This window comes from Oryza sativa, chromosome 3, assembly GCF_034140825.1.
Source record: "Oryza sativa Japonica Group chromosome 3, ASM3414082v1".
Classification (NCBI taxonomy): Eukaryota; Viridiplantae; Streptophyta; class Magnoliopsida; order Poales; family Poaceae; genus Oryza; species Oryza sativa.
In genome coordinates, this window is record NC_089037.1 from 4713268 (window position 1) to 4737462 (window position 24195).

Here is a 24195-nt window from a genome sequence, read left to right on the forward strand (position 1 = left end):
AGGTGCATTTTAGCTGCAAATACTATCATAAGAATATAAATTAGATGCTGAATTGTCTCCCGGATGAGGTAAAAATGTTACATGGTGATCACCAAATGCATGTATGTAGCTCCTCCACTTGTGCTCTGTTCTTCCATTTCAGATAACAAAGTTTCAGGAAACGCTTGGATTGGAGTGCGCACCAAATAAACGAGGATGATTGTGCATTATTTGATCCTACAGCATGGCGCATGGCAGTTTCAAAGATTAAGCACATCACATTTGAAATTTTCCTCCAATTCAGTAGAGCATCATATGCCTAATTGCCTAGCAAATTGCTTCACTTCCTTGCAAGGCTGAAGCCCTGGTGAGGCCTGCTCTTGGACCTGCTCCTGCTGCCCCTATGGCTGCCGCTCCCATTATCCCTCCCCCGGTTCTTCACCGACGAGCCGGGGCTCTGGCTCAGCCGCCGCGACGACGGCGTCGGCCGCCTGCGCGAGCTCCACCCTCCGTTCCCGAGCGCCGCCTTGGCGACGCTGTCCTTGGCCGCCTCCCGCGCGCGCTGCGGCCTCACGGGCTGCTTGTTCAGGTACTCGAGCCGCGACAGGAGGCCCGACGCCGACTTGCGGAGCGCGTCGTCGCCGATGTTTGTCTGCACCGGGTTGCCGACGAGGTTGAGAGCCCTCAGCGAGCTGTAGTTGGCGACGAGCTGCCCCAGCGCCTTCGTCGTGGTGATCTTGTTGAAGCTCAGGTCCACCACCGCCAGCTTCAGCAGCCGGTGCAGCCCCTCCACGTCGCTGATCTTGTTCCCGGCGAGGTACAGCTCCCTGATCGCCCCACAGTTCGACAGCCCTGAACGAATCGAAACCACAAATTGTTCACTTCTTTTGATTCAATTCACACGAATAGTATAATTAACTGCAGGGTACACTGTCATGTCTCATGTGATACTAGCTCGCATGGTGCATGGAAACAAGCTAAGCAGTGCGTAGGATGGACCAGAGCGGACCGATGTGGCATCCAGTCACGCTCGCGCACAGCGGTTTCTTTTCTTTTCTAGGGACGAGCAAACCTGCGGGACATCCACTCGATTCCCAAGGTTCTGAAGAAGTTGGCCGAAAGGAGCATGGTACACGGTCACGAGTATCGTCTATCAGAATGTACGAATTGTACTATCCGAAAGGTAAGAATGTGATATGCCTAGATTGGATATCTGATGGGTGTCAGCATGCGGCGCCCTGTGTATGTACTCGTTTCTGCTTATCAATCTGGAGTCGCCGGTAAATAAGGTGAAGCACATGAACCTTGTATCGATCCCTTCAGTGTCACAGTGTGTGTGCCAGCATTAGTTTCAGAGCATGACATGACGCATCGTTACTGTGCACTACTAAAGTCTGTACCATGGACCATCCTAGTACTTAGCCCGGCCCAATGTCTATCGACTGCCACCGATCCAGAAGTGCACACGAGCATTGCACAATGAACAAGATCCACGCAAAGCCTGGCTTTCACCAGTAGCAATAAACTTACTGAAAGAAACAGCTGTGATATCTGACGAAATGCTTACCGTGACCAATCCGTGAAATCTTGTTGTAGCTGAGGTTGAGCACGCGCAACCTCGTCAGTTCGCGCAGCCCCTCGATGACAGATATCTTGTTCCTCGACAGATCGAGTGAGTGCAATCCCTTAGGCAATGATCCAGATGATATTTGAACTGCAGAACGAATGGATTGATCAGCCAAGAACGAGAAACATGAAGATTAAATTGCCGCACGTAAAATGAAAAAAAAAATTAGCACATAATTAATTAAGTTTTAATTATTATAAACTTGATAAATGAATATATTTGATATTTTAAAGCAACTTCTACATAAAAAATTTTCGAACGGATTGTACCGTTTAGTAGTTTGAAAAGTATGCTAACGAAAATCGATATAAAATATGTATCTTAACGAGAAAAGAACGTGATAATTTACCGATGAGGTTGCCGGACAGATTGACTGCCCGGAGGCTGGAGAACGGCGAGATCACCGGGATGACAGTGAGCCCCATCCCCGATATGTGCGCCACGGACGAGGACGTGGTGAGCGTTTGTATGATGCTGTTCGCCTTGATGGCCTCGCCGGCCATGCGCCGCCGCGCTTGGGCGGGGAACTTGCCGCCGAACGACGAGGGCTCCCCGATCTCCGTGCAATGCGGGCGAGCCGTGTCGTCGTCATCGTCGTCGTGCTCCACGATGCATTCCTCGTTGGCTTTGAACGGGTTGTCCACGAGGCTGTTCACCCACGCGCTGACCCGGTCCAGCGACGTGGCCTCCGACGAGAACGCCATCCATTGGTTCGGGATGGGCTCGTGGCCTACGGCGATCCCCTTGTTCTTGACGTCGGCCGTGGCGGCGCCCGCGTCGAGCGTGTCGGACGCGTACCCGTCGTGCCGCTGCTCCGCCGACGGCACCGCTGCTGGTACGGTCGCCGCCGGCCGGTGCAGGTTCCGGTGGCTTCGCAGGAGCAGCCTCCACCACAGCTTCCGGCTCCGGGACGGGAGCACCTGGCTGGACGAACACTTCTTCAGCATGACGTGGTCGGCGCTGCACGTCGTCTTCACGGACGCGGCTGGGCTGTCGTCGGGCGCGCCGACTGGGGTGGCTGTGGCTGAGCCACCGGCAGGCAAGGCCATGAGGTCGCCGTAGGAGAGCGACTTCGCCGGAAGTTCGAACGCTTTCGAGCCACGCCTCGCCGTCTCGATGTTGGAGCACGAGCGTTCCAGCCTCGATGCCATGGCCGGCACCATGAGGCCAACCCCGGGCTCGCTAGCGTCCGGTGCTGCGGCGGCGCTGCTAGCATCCTTGTCGGCGGCGTCGCTATTGTAGCCGGAAGAGTCTGCGTCGCCGCCGGCGACGAGGTCGACGTCAGATGTGTCCCTCTTCACCGAGACCATGTCATCGTCCTTGTCGCGGCCTTCACAAGCCAACTCAGCGGCGTTGAAAGCGACAACCTTTGTGTCACATGCCAGGACAATGTCACCACCGCCTTTCACGATGTCGACGGTGTCCGTCCCCTCCATGAACTCCACCGGTTTCACCTTCTGGAACTCATTGCCACCAGACTTCTTGCCGTAACCAATCTTGCTCGTAACCTGCCATGTTCAGAGCTGATAAGAAACAAAAACTTAAACCAAAATTCATCAAAGAACTGGGTCTCCTAAGAATATAATCCACCAACCTTTGATAACTTCCTCTTGCCGGCGAGAAGAGCAGAGAAGCAGCTGATCTTGGTCATCTTCCCCAGCCACAGCACTACTAATTCTCTTTTTACACCTCAGAAATCTCACCTATTTCCCTTGTAAAATTAACAGAAAAACTACTCCCGAAAGAAGCAGCCTTGTAATTCTTAGCCGTTGTCTATGGGAGAGCCCTTCTTCCAGAGGAGAAAAGCGGCGAAAGGAAGGGTGCCTGCATCCTCCTGCGGCCGCACGACGGTCGGGGCGCCGCGCGGCGGTGCGGCGGAGAAGGCCAGATCGATCGAGCGGCAGGCTGGGTAGTGTACTGTGCACAAAACACGGGGGAAAGTGCAAACGCGCTCGCGTGGGCGTGGGCGTGGGCGTGGGCGTGGCGGAGGCAGAAATAGGCAGCGGACGCGAGAATCACAGCCCTCGACTCGGATGGTCATATCCCTTGGCATTTTTATACGGTATATCAGCGGCGTACGAGAGTTGGTGCTGGAAAAGCGCGGACGCCAGCCTACTTGGCCAACAACTACCCGCGAGGGCGGTGGGTGCCGTGTGCCACGCGCGGGCGCGCGACGACGAGACGAGGGTGGCGCCTGGCGCGCGCGGGGCAGCTTCCGACGTCACCGCGGCCCGAAACAGCCTCGCGCCGCTGGAGAAGTTGCTCGGGTTTTTTTTTGGGGCGGGCGCTTTCGAGTGGCGACCTCGGGTCGGTCGGGTCTTGCACGTACGCCTGCTTTACGTCGTACCGTGATACAATTGTGTTGTATTTTGGGTTTGACTTTGGGAGAGGGATCGGAGACGGAGTTCTTTTTGGCCCCGAGCGTGTCTGCGTGTAATTTAACTCTACTTTGGCCGCGCTTCGGTCACGGAGGATGACGTTTTGCGTGGGTGTTCGCCTGTTCGGTGTTGTCTGGTTCAGTTTACACGTTGTTCGGCGCGGTAGGCCTACATAATCGACCCCCACCCATGTCGAAATTCACCCCTCGCCACGGGCCAGGGTAGGCCTGACGCCCTGAACCTGATTAAATTATCGGTCCAGCTGCAAACAGGGATACTCATGCACCACACGAGGGAAAGTATATAAAAAAATTCATAAAATTTGATAAGATAAATTATGATAATACAAGACACCGTATAAACGTGCAAATCTAAATTCGATTTACACAGGAAGAAAAAAATAACAAATTTATGCTTCACTGACTTATTTCATTATTTTTCTTTCTCTAGTTATAGATCTAATATAGTCTTGCATGTTTGTGCATACACTTATAATTATTATATTTTTTTATTCTCTCTATAATTAGTTAAGTCATGTATAAATGATTTGTACCATGGTAACTAGGTATATAAAATACTTATCCCACACGACATGCTAATGACAAAAAGATAAGTCAATGATGCCTACGTCGATTTCATCTGGGGACTTGGCAGATTCGAGCCTCACAAAAGCGAATGGTTCACCGTTTCGTCCGTCTCGATCCCGCGCGCGTGTGTAGGCCGGCGTGCTCCGGCACGTACGCGCGCGGCCGCCACCTCCCCCAGCTGGGACAGCCGCTAGCATCCGACCAGAGAATACGCTGCATTTGGCTTGTATTTTACGCCGATTCGTCAGCCTAATCCGTGCACCGCACTATTATCTGCTCTAGTTAAATCTTTCATTGGCCGTCCTCGTACGTGCAGTGTTACTCCCGTCCCTTTCGTTCGCTCATCTTACTGGATCTTACTGTTTGTTAATTACACTGTGAGGTACTCGCCGAGCGAGTTGAGACTTCTTCTCCGAGTTTGACGAGAGCATTGTATAATATCATTGGATATGCAGAGATCTAAGAGATGCACCCTGGTCCCTGCGCCGGTTTTGACAATGTCATGTATTTGAAGAACGGTGCACGCCTGCACGGCCACTTTGCATAATTGCATTTGTTCCTGGATGCCGTTTTCATTGCATCTCGGTGGAGATAAAATTGACAGCATGTATTGTACTTATCAGTAACTGTTTCTTCTACTACATTTGAACAATCGGTTGGACATCTAAAAGGTGATGCCTGTACTGAGGAATAAGTTGCATAAGCAGCAAATACGTACTCGCTGCTAATAGATATGACTGGTTCGATTCGCTGACTTTCATGTCATTCCCCCAAGAGGAGAGATTTATCAACTACAACTTTACATCTCGTGCCGCTGCCACCACCGTTGAAAATTGAATGTATGCAAAATGGAAGGCAAGAAAACCACAATCAAGAGTCGCCATCGATCATGGCCCGCCCGCTTTGATTTGAGTGGTTTCTTCGATTCAACGATTTCTACGGCTAGTCCTTTCACTGGTAATAAAAGCCACAAACCCAGGGAATATAATCTTTTTCAGGGAGTCGTGTTATTATCGAACGCTCTCGTCTGAAGATTGTGAGGCGGGTAACAAGTCTTCGCGTACGATTTCAAGGTTCTGATTTCTCGCTATCTCGTTCAGTCGTTTAATTGCGATGCGCACGATGCGGGCAGTTTGCTTGCGAGTTGCGAGTAATGAATAACAAGTGCACGGGCGCGAGTGGATTGTCTGTCATCTTCTAAAGATTTCAACCTCGTCCGGTCAAATTGGGGCACATTCCATTATGATTTGGTTTGTCTTTGATCGGTCGCATGCACTGTCGTCACGTGCCTTAATTTCTTTAGTACGAGTACACTGTACACGCATATTTATTTTTGGATGTATCGGCCCCTCCAAAGTAGACCAAGGGCATCAGGTGCCTGCCTTATACTGTTCAAACAAAATTCAACCTACAGTTCGAGCAACTGAAGTTTCAACCACGTGCACAACTCACAAACCAACTCTCACGATCACATCGAATGGAGGCAAAAGAAGCAAATATTTCCTCGGCTATTCCGCTGATATAAACGAGTGTGCAACACTGTAGTAGCTGGATAATTTGCCTTTGCTAGTTTGGCTCCACCTGCAGCATCCTTCGTCTTGCTTGGAAACGGGCAAACCTGGTGCTCCCGTCTGCGTCAACTCGCTCGCGCGCCACGTTTTTTTCTTCAGAATGTCGCGGCGGGCAAGTGGGGGGCAAGTGCGGGCGGACGGGATCGCGCGGGAATGCGCGACCGCGAGACGGCGCCATGACTTTCCCGGTCGAGTTTGCTACAGCTAGCTGATAGTAACACAGCGCTTTCATCAGCATGGATGGAGCAAGTCGCATCCATCCGTAGTTTTCTCTGAAAATTCTGTCTGTTATGCGGAAGCATCAGGAAATCGAACGCATGCTGAAGAGACGACGAGATCATAGCGCAACAAGGCGCGCGGCTTCCAATGGGGACTAGAGATGGAACATGGAAGACGATGACCGGAAACTGCCGAGGACGGCGGACTACTGGACGGAGGAAAGGGCGGCGCCGTATCTGGTCAGGTGGCTCAGATGAGATTTCTCCGGTGAGGATAGAGGAGTACTGGAGCAGTGGTCGGGGAAAGGAGAATGGAGAAAATAAGTTTCAGCCTACTGGGCTTGATGGCTCGTTGGTGCTACAGGCCTATTAGGCCATAAACTGCAACCCAGCTCACTTTGGACCCAGCTACAGACGTTCCAACTTGGAATAAGTTCACTATTTGACCCTCAAAAGTGATCGAAATCTAATCCATGACCCTAAACCACAAAACCGGATATCTCGACCTCCGAACTCTTAAAACCGGTGCAATTTGACTCCATAGACGGTTTTGAAGGGCGGTTTCGTTGACGTGGCGCCTACGTGGCAGTATTGACTCGGTCTTCTTTCCACGCGGTGTTAACGTGGCGCTTAAGTGGCATTAGAAATAAAAAATATGTATGGGACCCATTTGTCATTCTCACACAAAAATTAATTGTGGGGCCCACATGTCATCCTCTCTCTCTTTCTCTTCCCTTCACAAGCGACGGCGGTCAAGGGAGGCCGGCAGGCGACATTCAGGCAAGCATCGGCGGCAGGCAGGTGACACTAGGGTGGCGACAGCGGCGGTCGGGGCGGCGGCGGAGCCAGATCTTCCTCCTCCCTCTCTCTCCCTCATATCTTTCTCCCCCGTTTCTCTTCACGGGAGCAACGACAACGGATGGGGGTCGGGTTTGGCGGCAGCGGCGGTGCCCACTGGGACCTACTAGGAGACTGCCACGAAGCACGTCGCAGAGCGGCGGCGGTGGTAGCTGCGACAGCAACGTGGCAGGGGGCAGCGGAGCTTGAGAGAGTAGGGCGTGACCACTCCTCGTCGCCGCACCACGTGGAGAAGGAAGGACAGGGAGAGAGATGGGGTCGCTACCGCCGGCGCCGGCAACGACGCTGCGGGAGGGGCGGAGGAGGCTGTGGATGGGATTGGAGGAGGCGTCGGCCACCGCCGCCGCCGAAGATCCGGCCCCTGCTCCGGTGTAGACCTCCGTTTTTATAACAAGAATCACTCGTGTCACTAGTACCATTTCCCTGGATTAAGTAGTCTGGTACTCACGATTACATAGCTGAAATATCAAGTGCGCATACAAGGATTGTCTAGCGCGAATTATTACATCATAGGCCCGCTGGCATAGACTGGAACATAGGACCGAATGGTCCATAATACATGCAAAAGCAGAAATAGATAAGGCAGCGGAATTCAGGCAGCGGCCATGCCATTGCCACAGGCAACGACCGTAACTAAGACCTACGAAGCGCCGTCATCCTCCGCATCCTCCTGAAGATAAGCATAGGGATCCTCCTCGACTTCATTGCCATCCACTGATTAAAATTTGTAATAGCAAGAGTGAGTACCAACCGTACTCCGCAAGCCACCACAACAACAATGCATATGATAGGGGTATTCAAAGTATGGCCATTGGTTTATTTGCGTAAAGCTAGTTTCACAATTCTTTTCACAAGCCTAAGATCTAGCATAGACTAGTCCAGTTTTAATTCTAGTGTTTATTACATAGCAACGGTTCTGTTCACCATCCATTGTCTTCCCAAAGATGGCTTCCCGTTACTGGCCGTCATGGTTTTCTAGGGTTTACCCCTTCTCGCCTCTCGAGAAGTTGATCCACCAGTACAAAATCATCATATGCATATCCCACCCCTCATTCTAGAAATTTAGAGTCTAGCCAAGTGTAATACATGTCCCGGTGCTCAATATCCGCGAGCACGGCTATTCGAATAGATTGGTTTACTCACACTGCAGTGGATGTACACTTTACCCGTACTCCGCGACTTGCCCAACACATGAGCCTACGTCCCAACGAATGAGACTTGCCACGACAAAGCCTTTCAATAACCTCACTTTGGCAGTACTCGCTCCATGAACTTTAGTCCTCATGCACTCTAGGCGTCCAAGGTTTCTAGCAGTGAGAGAAGTTCTAGCGCTCCCGAGGGGAGAAAGACTCACACATTCATTAAGTTATAGTTAGATTTAGGTTTGCACATGGCAGTCCTATCGATGGCGACACCACTGTAGGCACCCGCCCCACGCGGTCCTACCAATGGCTACCCTACCGTAGGCCCCTGCCTCTCACACATCAAGAATTCCACTACGGCTTGGGTACCTCCTCCGCTCAGCTATTTACTCCGCTAGGTCTATACCCACACGAGAAGTACGGTTGTACGGTGGTCGTTCCATGCTTAACTTCATGGCTCAGTCCTTAACTGACCAAGGACGGCACTAGCCTTTACCGGACTCCACCCAAGTCATCCAGCCGCCCCAGTCGGAAACAGTTGTTTAGTTTTATTTCTCCTTTCACAAATCATGTCATCAATGTCATGGCAATGTGGCGCTCATGTCTCCACATACCGCATCTCAACTACATTCCCTAAGGTAGTTGCCTAAGCATATAGCACTTGATAAATATGAGAATGCATGATTCTAGTGTAGCATGACTAAGCATTTGTCCAATATTGACTAAGTACACACGATAGCAGGGTTTACAATGGGCATACAGATAATCAATATCAAGGCATAGCATATATAACAAGTAGGACATTCATATTCATATATAGCATGCAATTTTATTCAAATCAACATAATTTTCGCAATAGGTTCAACATGCTCAAAGATTAGTGATGACTTGCCTTGATCGCAGTCTTGCTGTCCCTGCTCCTCAATCGACTCAACAATTCCCTCGGAATCTAAGTATACGTGCGAAAGATCGGATTTGAATTCAATTAGAATTCAAATAAATTCACCAAAATTCACACAGTACAAAACATATTAAGAAAATGGTACCATCAGATAGATCTTGATTTTAGATAAATTTAGGTTCAAGTTTCATTCAATTTCGAGTTAAAATGAGTGAGTTATGCTAGTTTAAAAATTCAAATTTGAGTTAATCTGAGAAATTGTAAAAAGTTACTGTTCCTAATTCATTTATTTTTATTCCGATCTGCAATCCATAAACCACAGAGGCTGGCACGTGGGCCATCCACCTATTTATTTTCTCGGTTTTTATTTTCTAATGGAAATCATGCTGTGTCATTGACAAGTGGGGCCGACCCTTTTGATTAGGGGTAAACCGCTCCCTTTAATCACCGATGGGTCCCGCTTGTCATTGACAGTAAACATAATATTGATTTTAATTATATTTTCTAATCATCCGGACCCACGCGTCATAGAATCGGCTAATCATCATTAGGGAGAGGATTACTGTGCGCTAACTACTATGTGGGTCCCACATGGTTTCTCTCTCTCTCGTTCTTTTCTTTCTTCCCCGTCGTCTTCTACCTCTCGCTCGCGACGGAGCAGAGGAGCGGCGTCCGTGCGGCGCGGCGGCCCGAGCCGGAACGACTCGGCGCACGGTGGGGCGAGCGGCGCATCACCAGATACCCGCCGGCGGCGGCGGCGAAGCGCGGCGACTGCCCGGCGCGCGGCGCGACGGCGCGCAGCGGCGCCGAGATCCCAAAAGCGGCGGCGGCACAATGGAGGCCAATATGAGCGCAACCAATGACGATTTAACCATCTAGGGTCCTCATGGAGTATGTAGAAGCAAAAACCTAGCCTAAGTTACATTAGAACGAGGCCCCTCCACGATGAGCTCGGCCATGGTGCGGTGGCGGCCGGAGTCGGCACGGCTACGGCGGCGCACACCCCAAATCGAGGGGGCCGCTGGCTTCTAGGTGTTCAGGTGGTACTACAGGCGCGAGGGCTTACCACGGAGTGGCGGAACGGCGAAGTTCGATGGCGCGCGGTAGCCGAAACAGGGGCAGACGGCGGTCGGCGACAGTCGCAGGTGTTCGACGCTCGGCCTTCCTCGAGTAGTGGCTCCCGGCTCCCTCCAACAGTAGCAATGGCAACGCGGGCACCTTCTCTCCACACCCCGCCACCCACACCGGCCGAGAGGCCCTGTGGCGGCGGCGCAGCCCCCGCCCACCAGGTGTTCGACACCCGGCGGCGGCGCGTTTTCTTTCCTCTGAGATGGAGCAAGAGCTTTGGGGAAGAGGGAAGAAGATAAGGGGCTGATTTTGGATGAGGACGAGCTAGGAGTGAGCTTATAACAGCGAGAGGGAGGGCGATTCCAACTGGATAAGGTCAACCGATGACTCAGCCACGTTTCGATCTCTCCTAGGTTTGGTTCAATGCACTGTGCCAGCATGATTGCCTAGATGATAGAGTTCCAGGAGAGGGATCATTAGCTGGGGAAGGAGCACCCTAATATCCAGCGGTCTCAATTGTGGGCGACAGGATGGCGATGCGACGGCGACAAGAGCGGCGGCGACGGACAGTGATAACGGCCTCGATAGGGAAGGCGCAGGGCTATGCCCTAGGGTGACGCGGGGTCGTCGTGGCGGCCATTATCACTCAATCCCGAATGCGACGCGCGAGGGGACGGGATGACGCGGGCACTCGTGGCGGCGCAGCTTTGGCGCGGGTTTTTGGCGGCTCGGACGGCGGCAGGCCCACGCGGCGTGGCGCGACGCGGTGCGGCGCACGGGTCGGGAAGGCAGGCGCGCGGCACAGCAGCGGTTGGAGAGGGCGTCGTCAGGCGTTTGGTCAGGTTAGACACAAATCGAACACCTGGCGCGCAATGAACAGTAGCGGCCCGAGAAAAATCACAATTAGGGCTTTTCCTAGACCTTTTTGTGTGAATAATTTTTAGATGGTTTAATCTCCTTTTTTTTAGATAGTTACCTATATTTCAACACTTCCAATCTTGTGATTTATTGCACCATATATTAATAATTAATTTTTCTAATTCCAACATATGTTTCTATTTTCCCATATTTAAGGTTTTAGTATTTGTCTTGTCATATCAATATATTTGTCTTCTCACAATATTTAACTTAAATAATACATTTTACAACAGAGAAACGAATAACACCAGCATGATGCAAAAGTTTTTTTTTAAGAGTTCAAAATTTTAGTGATTATTATTAAGGATTTTTAGGATGTTACATCCGGCCCTCGCCCGCCCACCCTCCCGCCGCTACCGTAAGCTCCCGCCCGCCCGCCGCCGCCAATGGCCCCCGTCCCACGCTCGCAGAGAGAAAAAGAGAGATAGGGGGAGGATGAAGAAGATAGAGAGGATGACATGTAGGCCTCACATGTCAGTGGGTCCCACAATTTATTTTTGTGTGAGAATGACAAATGGGTCCCACACATATTTTTTTATTTGTAATGCCACCTAAGCGCCACGTCAACGCCACATGGAAAGAAGACCGAGTCAATACTGCCATGTAGGCGCCACGTTAGCGAAACCGCCCTCCAAAACCGCCGAGGGTGTCAAATTGCACCGGTTTTAAGAGTTAGGGGGTCGAGATATCCGGTTTTATGGTTTAGGGTCACAGATTAGATTTCGATCACTTTTGTGAATCACAAAGTGAACTTACTCTTTCCAACTTCCAACACATGTCAAGTTTCAGGGATAAAGGCTTCAATTTTCAAAAAAGGATTAAGTTTACTAGATCCTTCAATTTGTCGTAGAGTCCGAAACTCGTCCCTGAACCGCAATACAAGATATAACGTGTCCCTCAATTTGCAAAACCAGTGTACCCGAGATCCTAAAGCAGTATAATATCTGGTTTTGGCTAACATAGCGTTGAGTCAACATGGGACCCGCGTGGGCCTACATGTCAGTGACCGACTTGCTCCTTCTCTGTCATCCTCTCCCATCTTGCCCTCACATCGCCAACTCTCCCTAGGCGGGTGGTGGCGGCGGCGCGTCGCCGAGTTGGACCAACCGCCGAACTAAGTGGCGAGAGGTAAGTTTCCATGGTGGACCTCTCACTGCACCTCTGATTCCCAGCTCTTCAGCATGGCAACCGACGGGGAGATGGCTGGCAGTCGGTGGGAGAGGAGCGGCAATGGTGAGCGAGAAGGGCGATGGACGGTGGACTGGAAGGTGGTGGGCGGCAGGCTTCCGTGGTGGATCACCTCATTGTCCCGGCCTCCCGTTGCACCTCCAATTCTCCATCTCTCCAACGCGGCGACCGACGGGGAGAAGGCTGGTAGCCGGCGAGAGAGGAGTTACGCGACAATAGGCGACACAAGCCTTGTTCTCATGGCTCCTCGAGCGGCCGGCGAGAGAGGAGCTGGGCGATAGTGAGTGACGAAGAGCCGGGTCTGATGGCTCCTCCGTGACTCCGCCTCTCTCCAAGTCGACGATTGTCCTTCTCCCCGCTACACCCCGCTTGCGCCCTCCCGTCGGTTGCCGCCCCTCTACAAATCAGTGGCCACTCGCTTGCGCCCTCCCGTCGGTTGCCGCCCCTCTCCAAATCAGTGGCCACCCTTCTCCCCACCACTCTCCTATAAATAAGAGTTGCCAGCTGATATGTGGGCCCACATGAGTTCACTTGCCATGTCAACCAAAACCAATATTATACTTTCTAGGACCTCGGATACACCAGAGTTTAGGTACACATTATATTTGGTATTGCAGTTCATGTAATGATTTCAGACAACGACAAATTAAGAAATATAAAGTGAACTTATTCCTTTAAAAAAATGAAACTGCTCCGAATTTAGACTTCAAAAAACTTATGGTGAGGGCCAAATACAGAGGAAGGAGTAAAGCAGTACAACGGTAAACGAATATGCAAAAGCAGTCAGAAAAGAAAGATGACGGAGAATACCATGCATATCAGCTTTATGTTTCTAAACAAAAAAAAAAATTACTCAGAGCCAAACGGCTTCCAGTACAAGCATATTTTTATACATGGTAAACTTTAAATAAACATTATCCCAGGATTGGTACAACCTGTACGCATAAACCAAAGAACAGAAAAATAAACAGAAAACAAGAAACCTGTGGATTTATGCCGCTATAGCACCTTCCACAAAACTCGTCATTTTCTTTTATTGCCTACCGCAGATTCCACCATATAATATCTAAAGTTGAATGGTCTTTCATTCAACTTATTCTAATTACTGAATCTTCTATATTATCAGGTGCAGGCAGTGTGGTAATAAAATGATAACTGTATAACTATCGAAAAATGTGAGAGAGACATCAACTTTTTTCAGCAAGGCTTTCATAGAAGAGTATGTAGCCGTTATCAGTGTTACCACTGAACTCTTGTGCTGAGCCAAAGAATGTCTGTACCATGGACTCATCAGTCATCTCAACATTCTCGTCGTCGAAGAACAACCAGTGGTTGTGGCTCTTCACTAAGCTGATATAGTGGCCATGATTTGGTCCACTTCCAACATGAACTAGCACAGCAAAAAGGGAATATTCCAAGTCTGAGTTGTCAACAGTATTGATAAGTTTAAGCTCCAGAGGGAAAACAACTCGATATGATAGCTTTTTGTAGCGACCAAGCTGTTCAATATACTTGAAGCGCTTGAGATGAATTACAAGAATGTTTGGTGGTTTCTTTATCTTCATTCTTTTCTGTGCTTCTTGCAAACTGAAATTACGAACAATTTCCATCACAGTCAATATGACAAACGATAGGAAAACGCATAGTTTTCGTTAACATTCAAGTCATGCTACATTTCCTAACCCAGACGCTTCAGGTGCTAGTGTTTGGTTTGTCAAGCAAAATAGGAAGAGATAATAACTGACGATTAGAGTTCAGATGCAGCTGAATTGAATCAACTAGATGACATTGATACCACATGAGAAAGCAACACAAAATCAAAGGGACTGACATACCTGCAGCATTTGTCACAGAAGAACTTATCCTCAGCATTCAGAGTCTCAGTCGAGCTGAAGTTTTTAAGACAGCTGGTAATTGAACTATTCTGTTCAATATCCAGACTTAGGTCAAAAAACGTTTCATCTCTATCAGTCACAGTCTCACATCTTAGACATCTTGTTTCATTAGTCAATATGCCCTACCAAAAAAGAAAAGAACAAGAGGGCTCATCTCCAATACTGTAGCAAGCACTAAAATTGGAGTGCACTTGCACATGCAAAAAAACATATTGGCAGAAACGGATAGAAACTCACCTGGAAGCATTTGTGGACCAAAGTAGGAACTGGTTCTTTTTTAGTACCATTGAGTTGAACATTTATAGGCCCGTTTGAATTCTTTTTCAAAGAGGAATTTTCACAAGGTTCTGCAACAACTTTAGATTCTTTCTCTAGGATGTCAACTAGCTCATTAAGCAAAAAATTCAGAAATTCATGTGCATCCTGTAAAATACAAATAGTATTTTCAGTCCATGGTGAGCTCCCGAGTATATAGATCAAAAAGATAATATCCACAAAAATAGTAAAGTACCATAGAATTGGCATAAATACACATATATTATAGGTATTCTACAATGCTTAAGTTAGCCAAACAACTCAGGATGCTATTGACAACTAAACAAAATAAAGATGGACTCTGAATAAAAGGACTGGGACCAAGCCAATTCTACACCATTAACAGTTTGCCATTTATAGTATCTCATCCTTATGTAGATACATCTTAAGTGCTATCTTGCAAATTCACATGTGGTCTATGAGGGATATCAAGATGGTCAGATTTAGATATACTCTTTTTTGGGGAATACCAGATTTAGATAGACTCAAGGCGGTGTTATCCCTTACACTTACACATGACCTCTCAGTATGCGAGGGGGTTAATGGAATATGTTCATTCATCCAGAACCTAAAGTACATGTAAAGTCTACTGCATACATATCACATCCAACATTCATATTCTCAGTTTGTAGGAGCACCTCATTCAGCCGGGCCCGGTAAAAAGAAGTTTGTAGAAGCACCTAAGATAGGCTTGTAGTAGGTATCCCTCCTACTTATTTTTAGGTTCTGTCAATCTAGAGTAAGCTGCTTATTGTAAATAATTAATATAGATACAATGGATTTAATGCTACACATCTATCCTACAAAACATCAAGAAGAAATGCACAGACCACAGAGTTGTTCACAAGTCACAACAACAAATTGTGCAGAAATCCGCCTGGGGCCAACTGACTTAATCCTAAGGGCCAGAGCAAGAGATCATAGCGTGATCACATTTTTGCTTAAAACCACAGAATAAACATTGGCAAATGCACCATTCAAAAAATGTTACCTGGTGCATATAGCTGCGAAAAATCTCATTTTGTTTCTTCAGTCGTTGTATGAAACGCTTAGGAGCGATAACACCTGTTTTCTTCTTCTGGTTGCTGATCTGCATGAGCAAAGGTCACAAATAATTATTTTTGTTACAGTACATCATGCACACAGCTCTTAGTGTACTCCAGTGCAGTCGTTTCCTCTTTATTTTTTTCTTTTTATTTTGTGGAATATAATTTAATCACTTCTATAAAACTGTAAAATTCTAAACAAGCAATAGGCCTCAGGTTAAAGGGAACTGCCCCACACAGACTTTTGGGCATTGCTCCAAAGTCCAAATGGATGAACTTGACAGAAGCTCCACTCTAAGATGCATTGCTCCAGAGTACAAATGGAAGAGAAGATCCACTCTAAGAGGTGTTTATCTTTTTTGAATTGTTAAACCATTCTCAAATCTCAAGGCTGCTTTCAAGGCCACATACCGCTCTGGTGCTACAATGTGCATAACTCTGCTATCTACTATCTTGGACATCACTATTAATAGATGGTAATTAGTTCAAGAAATATACATAGTGTACTAATGGTAGTGGTGGAAAACATGCGTAGTGGATGTAATCCCATGCTATTCAAGATACATGTGGATGTGATAAACTAAATGTTCAGATACATGATTTTTGTAAAACTTCTATATATTGGAGCATATGCAGAAAACTGAGGACAGCATAACAGTTATAACAATCAATAGCTGCAGTGGTACCTGAGAGAACAGGTCAGCTAAGCACGTTAACATATTGTCTTCGACATCTCCGGTGCTTTTATTATTTGCATAGTACTCCAGTAATTGCTCACGGAAAGGAACACAAAAGTAAAGTGCCTGCAACAGAACGAAACAATAATTAGGCCCATGACCTCAGGAATACATATAAATAAAATCAAGATAATATATATTATTATCTTCCTTATTGCAATGTTTCTGATTAAACCCCCCCCCCCCCTCTAAATTCCAAATAAACCTCCTACATATGAACCGAAGATCTGATCATTATGTCATACACCACGAGTAACCTCGATTCCCCATTGCCTAACGCAACTAGACGGATGTTATGAAACATGAAGGGGGTCAGCATCATCAGATAAACACAAAAAATTTCTCCACATAATCGCAACAATGACCTCGCAGAACCTCCACCATTCCCCAACCATCACGCGCACAAATCCCACACAGGACCGCGCCCTCTGATGCATCCATCACCGGATCACATTTTCCGCGCCACGATCCCGCGAAGATCGCATCTCTCCCAACCGCAGGCACGCATCATATACACAGCAAATCCCACAAACGGGGGAAAACTACGGCCATCCGCCTCCGGAGAGGGGTCCAACGATTTCCGGCCCCCCCCCCCCCCCCCCCCCCCGCTCGGCGCCATACCTGCAGGACGCTGTTGCAGTAGCAGGTGTTGCCGAAGTTCTCGAGGCCGAAGTAGCGCTCGCCCTCGGGGAACTGCTCGCCCAGCGCCTTCTCCAGCCTAGAGCTCGCCGCGCCCATCACCGCCGCCGCCGCCCGCGCCAGGCAGCTCCCATTTGCATGCCGGACTCCGGCCGGTCGATCGATCGCAGCACGGCCGCGCGCCGCGTTGCGAGGCAGAGGTGTCAGTATTGGTTTTCTCGTTGGGATCGGAGGTTGGAAGTTGGAACTGATCGGAGGAACGGATGGATGGTCAGGGGGAGGAAGGGAGAGTAGAGGGGGAAGGACCAGTAAAAGGCGTATTTCCGAGCTCCCGTGTCCGGGAATTCTGACGTGTATATATCTTTTCCTTTTTTGAGAAAGAAAAACCGACCTACTTCGTTATCTCTATCTCAATTCGACGGTAAAGATGTCGCCAATGGCTCGAGTCTTGAAAAGCTGATAGAAATTGCGGCCAAATATTTTGTTAAAGAGTGTGTTACTCCCTATAGAAAAGTTAGTATCGGTTATGACTTTTAACTGAGGCAGGTTCACAAAACCGAACCATTTCTAACCATGGAATGAAGGCGGGTTGTTTTTCTAGATTTCATGAAAAACTGTTGACTATCGAAGAAATCCAACTAAATTTTGTTGGAAGTTTAAAATCCAACTTGGATTCTTTTGAAATTGACTAAGAAATTGAGTGGTTTTTTTTCCAAGACGACCCAGGAATTTCTCTTTTTTTTTTTGCAAAAAATCATCTAGTTTTCATCGGTAATGTTACTCATATAAACCTTGGACCGAGGCACATGACTTTTGACTGTTATTTTTAATCCATATAAAATCGAATAGATTTGGATATAAGATATTAGTAAACTATTTTGATTATAAATATAGTGAAAAAACTACCAATTATAATCGATAATTACATCTAGTGTTCACCTAGACGCTAGACAGACGGTGACCCATGGTCTAGAGTTAGCCAGTCTAAACGATATACCGTACAATATATTGTCAACATCTTTTGACACACATGTATATACACTTAATATGTTCCATAAAATACTGAAGAACCAACGGTTTATGGCATAGAGCCACAGGCCGAAGAGAGGTGGGAGCAAGGTCCATGGTAGCGATTAGCAAAGAAGAGATGACATGACTTCATGTTTGTGAGTGGCTTAGAGTAGAGGGGAAAAGTTTGGAATGGGATCAAAAATATAAGCCATATGGGCCTTGGGCGGTGTACGAAGTTTCAACTCCTACCACACAAAAAATGCATTGATCCATTGCCCATACCATAGTCTAAATGGCAGTTTTACAGTCTACACTCATCTTAATTTTATCTAATTATATGGTCTAGACGATATATGACCATCTTTGACCGACTAAATGGTCAAACAGTCTAATTCATGGTTTATGCCCTAAACTAGACGATAATCCATCATCTGGATGTGGTATAGACTATAGTTGATCTAGACAAACACTGGTTACATCTGAATGGATGGAGTACCCTTTTCTTCACCTTTTTTTTGTGCGTATCTGCGAACATTATCATGCTGAAATAATTTGAAAATATGGAGGTTACTTTATACATGTTCAAACTAGCTCATATGATAAAGCTGAAATGCATATTGCCGCAAGCAGAACGCAACCTGATAGTGTAGCTCAAGTGCTCAACTGAATCGATTAGAGATGCTCCAAGCCTCCAACTCAGCAACATATGTAAGCAACTAAGCACTAAGTATAATAAACCATCAAGAATGCAAAATCAATAAGTTACAACACACGTCTTAAATAATTAAATATGGTCATGTCATATGGCAGGGCGAGGTGTTCCGATAAATCAATTGAATAAATCTATATACTCTGATGTACCCACTAAATTCCGCTTGTTGGGATAAGCCTACTGTTCAATGCTCATCCTTCTAATGTGCCTATCTATCTTTGACTAAGATCACAATTTCACTTTAACACTGGAACATCTACATAACTCTCTACAGGCCACCATGCTACTCAACAAATTTTCTTGGTTCCATCATCGGATGGAAAATCTTTATTGCTTTCTTCATCAGATGGAGGTGGCACACCAAATACCCAGTCAAGGACATTCAGGTACTTGGACCGAAAAACTTCTCTTTCTTGAGCATAGCAGTGCATGATGATCGACGTAGCCATACTGAATACCACCACGTCGGCTCGTTTTATCTGCAGAATTGGAGGGCAAAGTCCTGCATCGGTCATGCATGTGAAAAAACTCTCAATAGCTCTCGCGAAGCAGTACAGGGCTATCTCGATTCGCCTGCTCTTCTTCTCAATTAGCAGTGCCAGACCTGTGGGAAACTGTTGAAAGAGAATGGTTCAATAGTCCAAAGCTGATTATTATATACTGAATTCATGCGTCTGCATTTGCTTACCGTGGCAAGTACAACGAGTGGAGTATTGCAGCTCTGGAAGATTCTGAAAAGCAGGCACGTCCATGCCCTGAAACAGAGAAGGAAACATCCAGAATTGTCATCCCAAGAGAAAATTGTACTATCTAGATGTCTACTCTAAGAAGATAAACTCACCATGCAGAGGCACAGTACACTGAGAGGAACAGGCTTGATCTCGCTGTTCCTAGAAGATTCTTCCCTATTATTGGGTAAGGCCTGCATGTTATGAGGAATATAGCACATTTAGAGAAATCGGGCCTGTTGCAAAAACTAGACTAGGCAGCATGATAGCTTGCATAGATAGACAGAGTTTACACTATCAAGGGTACTCTTTCTAAACAGGTCAAACTTATCTGACACTGTTATTCTTACATGCACCGCAATTACCCTTGAGATATCAAGCTCAATTGATGAAGTGTACTTGTAAGACCAAATACCTTTTCAATAAATCCTGTCGATGAACTACAAGTGCAGGAACTAAATAGACCGGAACATAGACAGGTACTGCTCTTCCATATGCTTGAAACAAGAATGTAATAAAATGCCCTGCACATGATTGATTTCCATGCACAATCTGGATTAAAGAGAGAATACATTAGATCATGGAAATTTTCAGGTTAACAGACAGGATGATGCGCGTGCACACACAAAAAACAAAAAGAATTTTTTTACATAAAATTGATGTATGGATTATATGCGTGAATGTTGATACATGTAAAATATGATATGAACATGATTCAACCATAAGGAACAACATGATACTAAGACATTTGATTATTTGTTGCACTTACCGAGCAAGGGACTTTCATATTTGGATCTAACTTTAGGTCAACACCCACAGACTTGTAGTACTTCTCAATACCCGCTAGGTTAGAGAAAGCAGTGTGATTGACTACTTCTTTCACACCTTGCAGAATAGTAAGATCCTTCCCACCATGCTTATTTAGAAATGCTTTATAAGTTGATGGCAAACTTTCTTGACTTAAAATATAGGCAGATCTACATAAGAAAAAAATATTAGGCAAAAGTTACCCTCACACACTACCAAACATGCACCACAAAATGGTGAACAGCATATATACATGGTACTGACCGAAACCCATGTGACTCATGTTATATTTGATAATATAACAGATCAATTAATAAATTGTCATAGCAAGATAATAAGGAATTACTAATGATCAAGAAATCCTAGCGAATTCTTCATTATATAACAGTCTCAAATAATGCATTCTTTATATCCATATTAAAAAAATCCAGACTAAAGGATTTTAGACCATTTAAAAAACAAACTACATTCTGTTATCACATTTCGTACAGATGCTATACTAATTTCAAGCTTTGTACTATGTACTGTATATGAGTATCTCGTCCAAGGCTCCAAGCAACTCCATCCAATGGATAGCTGTCAGTACATTGAGTTATTGACAATAGGATCTAAGCAAAATCCAAACATACGACATGCACAACTACTACCTTCTACAGCCTAGATATTCATAGCAAATATGAGAGAACTTACAAAATTTGTGCAGATGAAAGGCACATAAGGAAGATGTCACCATGCGACCAAGTCAAAGGCTTGCAAATATTTCCAAATCTTTTGCTCTTTATTCCACAACGGGATGCAAGGACAGCTGCACGCATAAGAATGTATATTGCCAAGCTAGTATGTTGTGTGCCTGGCCCTGTCAAGAGCATCGAAGGACCAGCAATTAACCCAGCCAATAATGATCTCCACCTTGCTGTTCTGAAGTAGCAAGAGTATCCAGTTATACATTTTCAATTAAATACTGAATGGAAAAACAGGGGTAGTACAGTATAATGGAACAGCACACATTCTGAGGTGTAATGCTGAATTAAGAAGAAAAATACAGCCATTCAGCAGTTTGCTGAATTTGTATTCAGTGAAGGCTGACAGAACGCCAAGCAACACTGGAACATTTTAACCAAAGGCAAAGCCAATGTCCCGTTATAATATATTTGCTCAAATTATCGCAGATTTGGTAACCCATCATCTGATCTAGATACTAGTAGATGCTATCATGCAAATTTGGCAGCACAGTTCACCACCGGCCATCACCAAAGCTCTCATGTTTCCTAGCGAATAACAAGGAGAGGCAGAGGAGTACTAATTTCAAGCAACTGCAGGGCTTCAGCCAGCTGACCTCTTACGGCCCCAGATGCCGGCGATGCACTCGTCGACGGAGACGTAGCTTCCGGCGAAGGTCCCCAGGAACAAGCCGTACCTCACCGTCTCCTTCAGCGCTAGCACCACCGCCTCCTCGTTGGTCATGGCGCCCACCTTCCTGCACGCACCGCGCCACAGGAAACCGTAAGTCACATAAGCAGCCACTTCAGCTGGGGACAGCGGCAAAGCGAAAGCGAACGCCGACCTCGATCTGGGGGAGCGGCGGCGGCTGCGGAGGCGGACGAGCACGGAGAAGAGCGCGAGGCCGCCCTTGAGGCCCGCGCCGATGGCGAAGCCCTTCGCCGCCGCCTCCACGCACCGCCGCAGCCACCGGAGCTCGCCCTCCACCGCCGCCGGCACGGCGGGGAGGTAGTGGCCGGCGCGCGGGGTGCCCCCCGGCGAGGCCGCGGCGCACCCGCCGTTGGCAGCGCATTTGAGTTCCTCCGGCGAGGTGGGGGCCATGAGTTCGCCGGAGATGGGATCCCCCTCCGCGGAGTAAAGAGGAAGATGCCTGCCTCTGCAACTGCAACTGCAACGCTATGTGGCCCCTGGGCGCAAGTCGCGAGCGCAACGTGTGGAGAATTCGCCGAAATAGTAGTGGCTGCTTTGTGGGCCCCACCACCCTAACTGGACGTTTACCTCTCAATCTAACGCTGCAGGCTGCAGCCACGAGTCCATGACCATGACTGTCTTGTTCAACTTCAGCCTGCTAATTTAGTATTTTCTTTTCTTGTTTTTCTTAATATTATTTTGAGAATTTTATTTTCCTTGATGTAAGTTATATATATATATATATATATATATATATATATATATATATATATATATATATATATATATATATGATATATATAGGATATCTTCGTTAAAAGAACTCAAAATGACATTTCTGTTCTATAGAGAAGGATTTCGAGTAGAAGATACTACGAGGATTATGAGGTAGCACCACCGATTTAGTGTATGGTGCTTTCTATAATCAATAATATATGATGTTTTAGAAAAAAAATCTATAGGTTTGTTTGGTTTAATACCCTACCAAAAAATTGGTAGTGCCAGGCATTATTATCTTTAGTTGATGGCAGAAGCACCATCACCATTATTATCTTTTATACTATTATATAGGGCCGTTTTGGATTAATGCCAAAACGGTGCCCTACCAATTTTTTGGTAGGGTAGAGTTGTATTTGGTTGGAGACCAATTTAGAACCAGCTTTGAGTAGAATATAGAAAATATCAAACTAGACATTGACAATGCCAATGGTTTGGCTTCAAACCAAAACCACCATATACACTGTTCAAACTACCAAAATATTGGTAGGGCACCGTTTTGGCACTAATCCAAAACGGCCCTATATAATAGTATAAAAGATAATAATGGTGATGGTGCTTATGCCATCAACTAAACACTACTACATTTACATGTTTTACAAATTAGTTTTTATATATTTTTTAATATTATGTAGTCTAATATTCGTTTGAATCAAGTAAATAACATATATCCAAATAAATATGTACATTTTACTTATAGCAAAGCATATGTATTTTTCTAGTAAGTTTTAAAAACGTCATCTACCGGAGGGAGTATGATTTTACTCCCATACCTCCTAAAAACTTGTTGGGCACTGTTCATATCATAGTGTTAACCTCTCTTATTTTAGCAGTAGCTTATAAATATTAAAAAAATACTTATACTGTCAGAGTATGTTGCGCGTGCTTAAGTATAGCCATACGATTTCGTTTGAAAAATTGATAATTAAAAAACTAATAAGAGTTAAAATTAAAAATCTTATGGGTAGGGAAAGGAACATCTGGGAGAAGCTAGAAGCTGTCTGGAGTGCTGGACTGTTAGTCAATGCGCAAGATGATTGATCAGTTCAGAATAACCCAATTTTAGTTGAATCAATCGATCGTGCCCATGCTGTCATCAACGAAAGATTGATGCACGCGACAAGCAGGCGACACGCCCCTCGCGAGCGAGTTCCATAGTTATACGTCAATGTCGGATCCATTAAAAGGTGGCAAAAATGAGCAGGCGTAAGCTGATGGACGCGTGCCGATACATTCCCCAGTGATGATCTGGGAAAGAAAACCGAACAACCACGGAGAATTCATGCCATTCATTTGGCATTTTTCTATACAAATCTGTGGGCTGAGTGTGATTAGCGATCGCTGTCATGCAGAGACGTGAATAGCTCTTCAAAATACAGTACTCGTTGTTCTATACGTACTGTGCTTGTTTGGACAATTTGTTAGCTCAACGGCTTATCTACCAGACTACCACCAAAGTTTGTAATGATCTGCTTTTAATGCTTTTATTATACGTCCATGTCGGATACATTACAAGGTGTGGCGAAGTTTGATAGTTTTTTTGACCGTTTTGACCTAGGCGCAACAACACTGACGAAGTGACAACATGTTTCGCTTAGTAGATGCCCTATTAATGCATAAAATGCTTGCTAATATTGACCACTACATTTTCAGATTAGAAAATGCTACACATTATTAATGCAT

At 46.4% G+C, this 24195-nt stretch overlaps 3 protein-coding genes and 1 long non-coding RNA gene across 4 annotated transcripts; all 4 read right to left on the reverse strand.

Annotated features, from left to right (window-relative positions):
* Positions 1–106: 106 nt before the first annotated feature.
* LOC4331899 (uncharacterized) lies at positions 107–3632 on the reverse strand. Its single transcript, XM_015776719.3, has 4 exons — positions 3201–3632; positions 1956–3114; positions 1547–1693; positions 107–831 (listed from the first exon to the last, which is right to left on the reverse strand). Exons 1-4 carry the CDS (start codon positions 3255–3257, stop codon positions 320–322), a joined length of 1875 nt encoding a protein of 624 aa, XP_015632205.1. The 5' UTR covers positions 3258–3632; the 3' UTR covers positions 107–319.
* A 4010-nt stretch (positions 3633–7642) lies between these two features.
* Positions 7643–11111, reverse strand: LOC9271895 (uncharacterized). The gene is made up of 3 exons (XR_001544738.3): positions 10328–11111; positions 9253–9309; positions 7643–7932 (listed from the first exon to the last, which is right to left on the reverse strand). It is a non-coding gene; the product is annotated as an uncharacterized lncRNA (long non-coding RNA).
* Positions 11112–13221: 2110 nt separating this feature from the next.
* Positions 13222–17340, reverse strand: LOC4331901 (ubiquitin carboxyl-terminal hydrolase 3). The gene is made up of 6 exons (XM_015776721.3): positions 17050–17340; positions 16378–16494; positions 15637–15735; positions 14568–14753; positions 14271–14452; positions 13222–14022 (listed from the first exon to the last, which is right to left on the reverse strand). The coding sequence occupies exons 1-6, from the start codon at positions 17164–17166 to the stop codon at positions 13623–13625; spliced, it is 1101 nt and encodes a 366-aa protein (XP_015632207.1). The 5' UTR covers positions 17167–17340; the 3' UTR covers positions 13222–13622.
* Positions 17341–18836: 1496 nt separating this feature from the next.
* LOC4331902 (uncharacterized) lies at positions 18837–22247 on the reverse strand. The gene is made up of 8 exons (XM_015773006.3): positions 21890–22247; positions 21662–21802; positions 21016–21243; positions 20288–20495; positions 19934–20070; positions 19632–19712; positions 19479–19545; positions 18837–19404 (listed from the first exon to the last, which is right to left on the reverse strand). Exons 1-8 carry the CDS (start codon positions 22144–22146, stop codon positions 19078–19080), a joined length of 1446 nt encoding a protein of 481 aa, XP_015628492.1. The 5' UTR covers positions 22147–22247; the 3' UTR covers positions 18837–19077.
* Positions 22248–24195: the final 1948 nt, after the last annotated feature.

Coding starts and splice junctions, on each gene's coding strand:
- LOC4331899 (XM_015776719.3), bottom strand. CDS start 3,257: ATGACCAAGATCAGCTGCTTCTCTGCTCTTCTCGCCGGCAAGAGGAAG. Junction 3,115..3,200: donor GCAAGAGGAAGTTATCAAAG/GTTGGTGGATTA, acceptor TGAACATGGCAG/GTTACGAGCAAGATTGGTTA. Junction 832..1,546: donor GATTTCACGGATTGGTCACG/GTAAGCATTTCG, acceptor CGATTCGTTCAG/GGCTGTCGAACTGTGGGGCG.
- LOC4331901 (XM_015776721.3), bottom strand. CDS start 17,166: ATGGGCGCGGCGAGCTCTAGGCTGGAGAAGGCGCTGGGCGAGCAGTTC. Junction 14,453..14,567: donor TGGTCCACAAATGCTTCCAG/GTGAGTTTCTAT, acceptor CTTTTTTGGTAG/GGCATATTGACTAATGAAAC. Junction 14,023..14,270: donor TTCTGTGACAAATGCTGCAG/GTATGTCAGTCC, acceptor TCGTAATTTCAG/TTTGCAAGAAGCACAGAAAA.
- LOC4331902 (XM_015773006.3), bottom strand. CDS start 22,146: ATGGCCCCCACCTCGCCGGAGGAACTCAAATGCGCTGCCAACGGCGGG. Junction 21,244..21,661: donor GGCATCTGGGGCCGTAAGAG/GTCAGCTGGCTG, acceptor TTGCTACTTCAG/AACAGCAAGGTGGAGATCAT. Junction 20,071..20,287: donor ATATGAAAGTCCCTTGCTCG/GTAAGTGCAACA, acceptor TCTTTAATCCAG/ATTGTGCATGGAAATCAATC.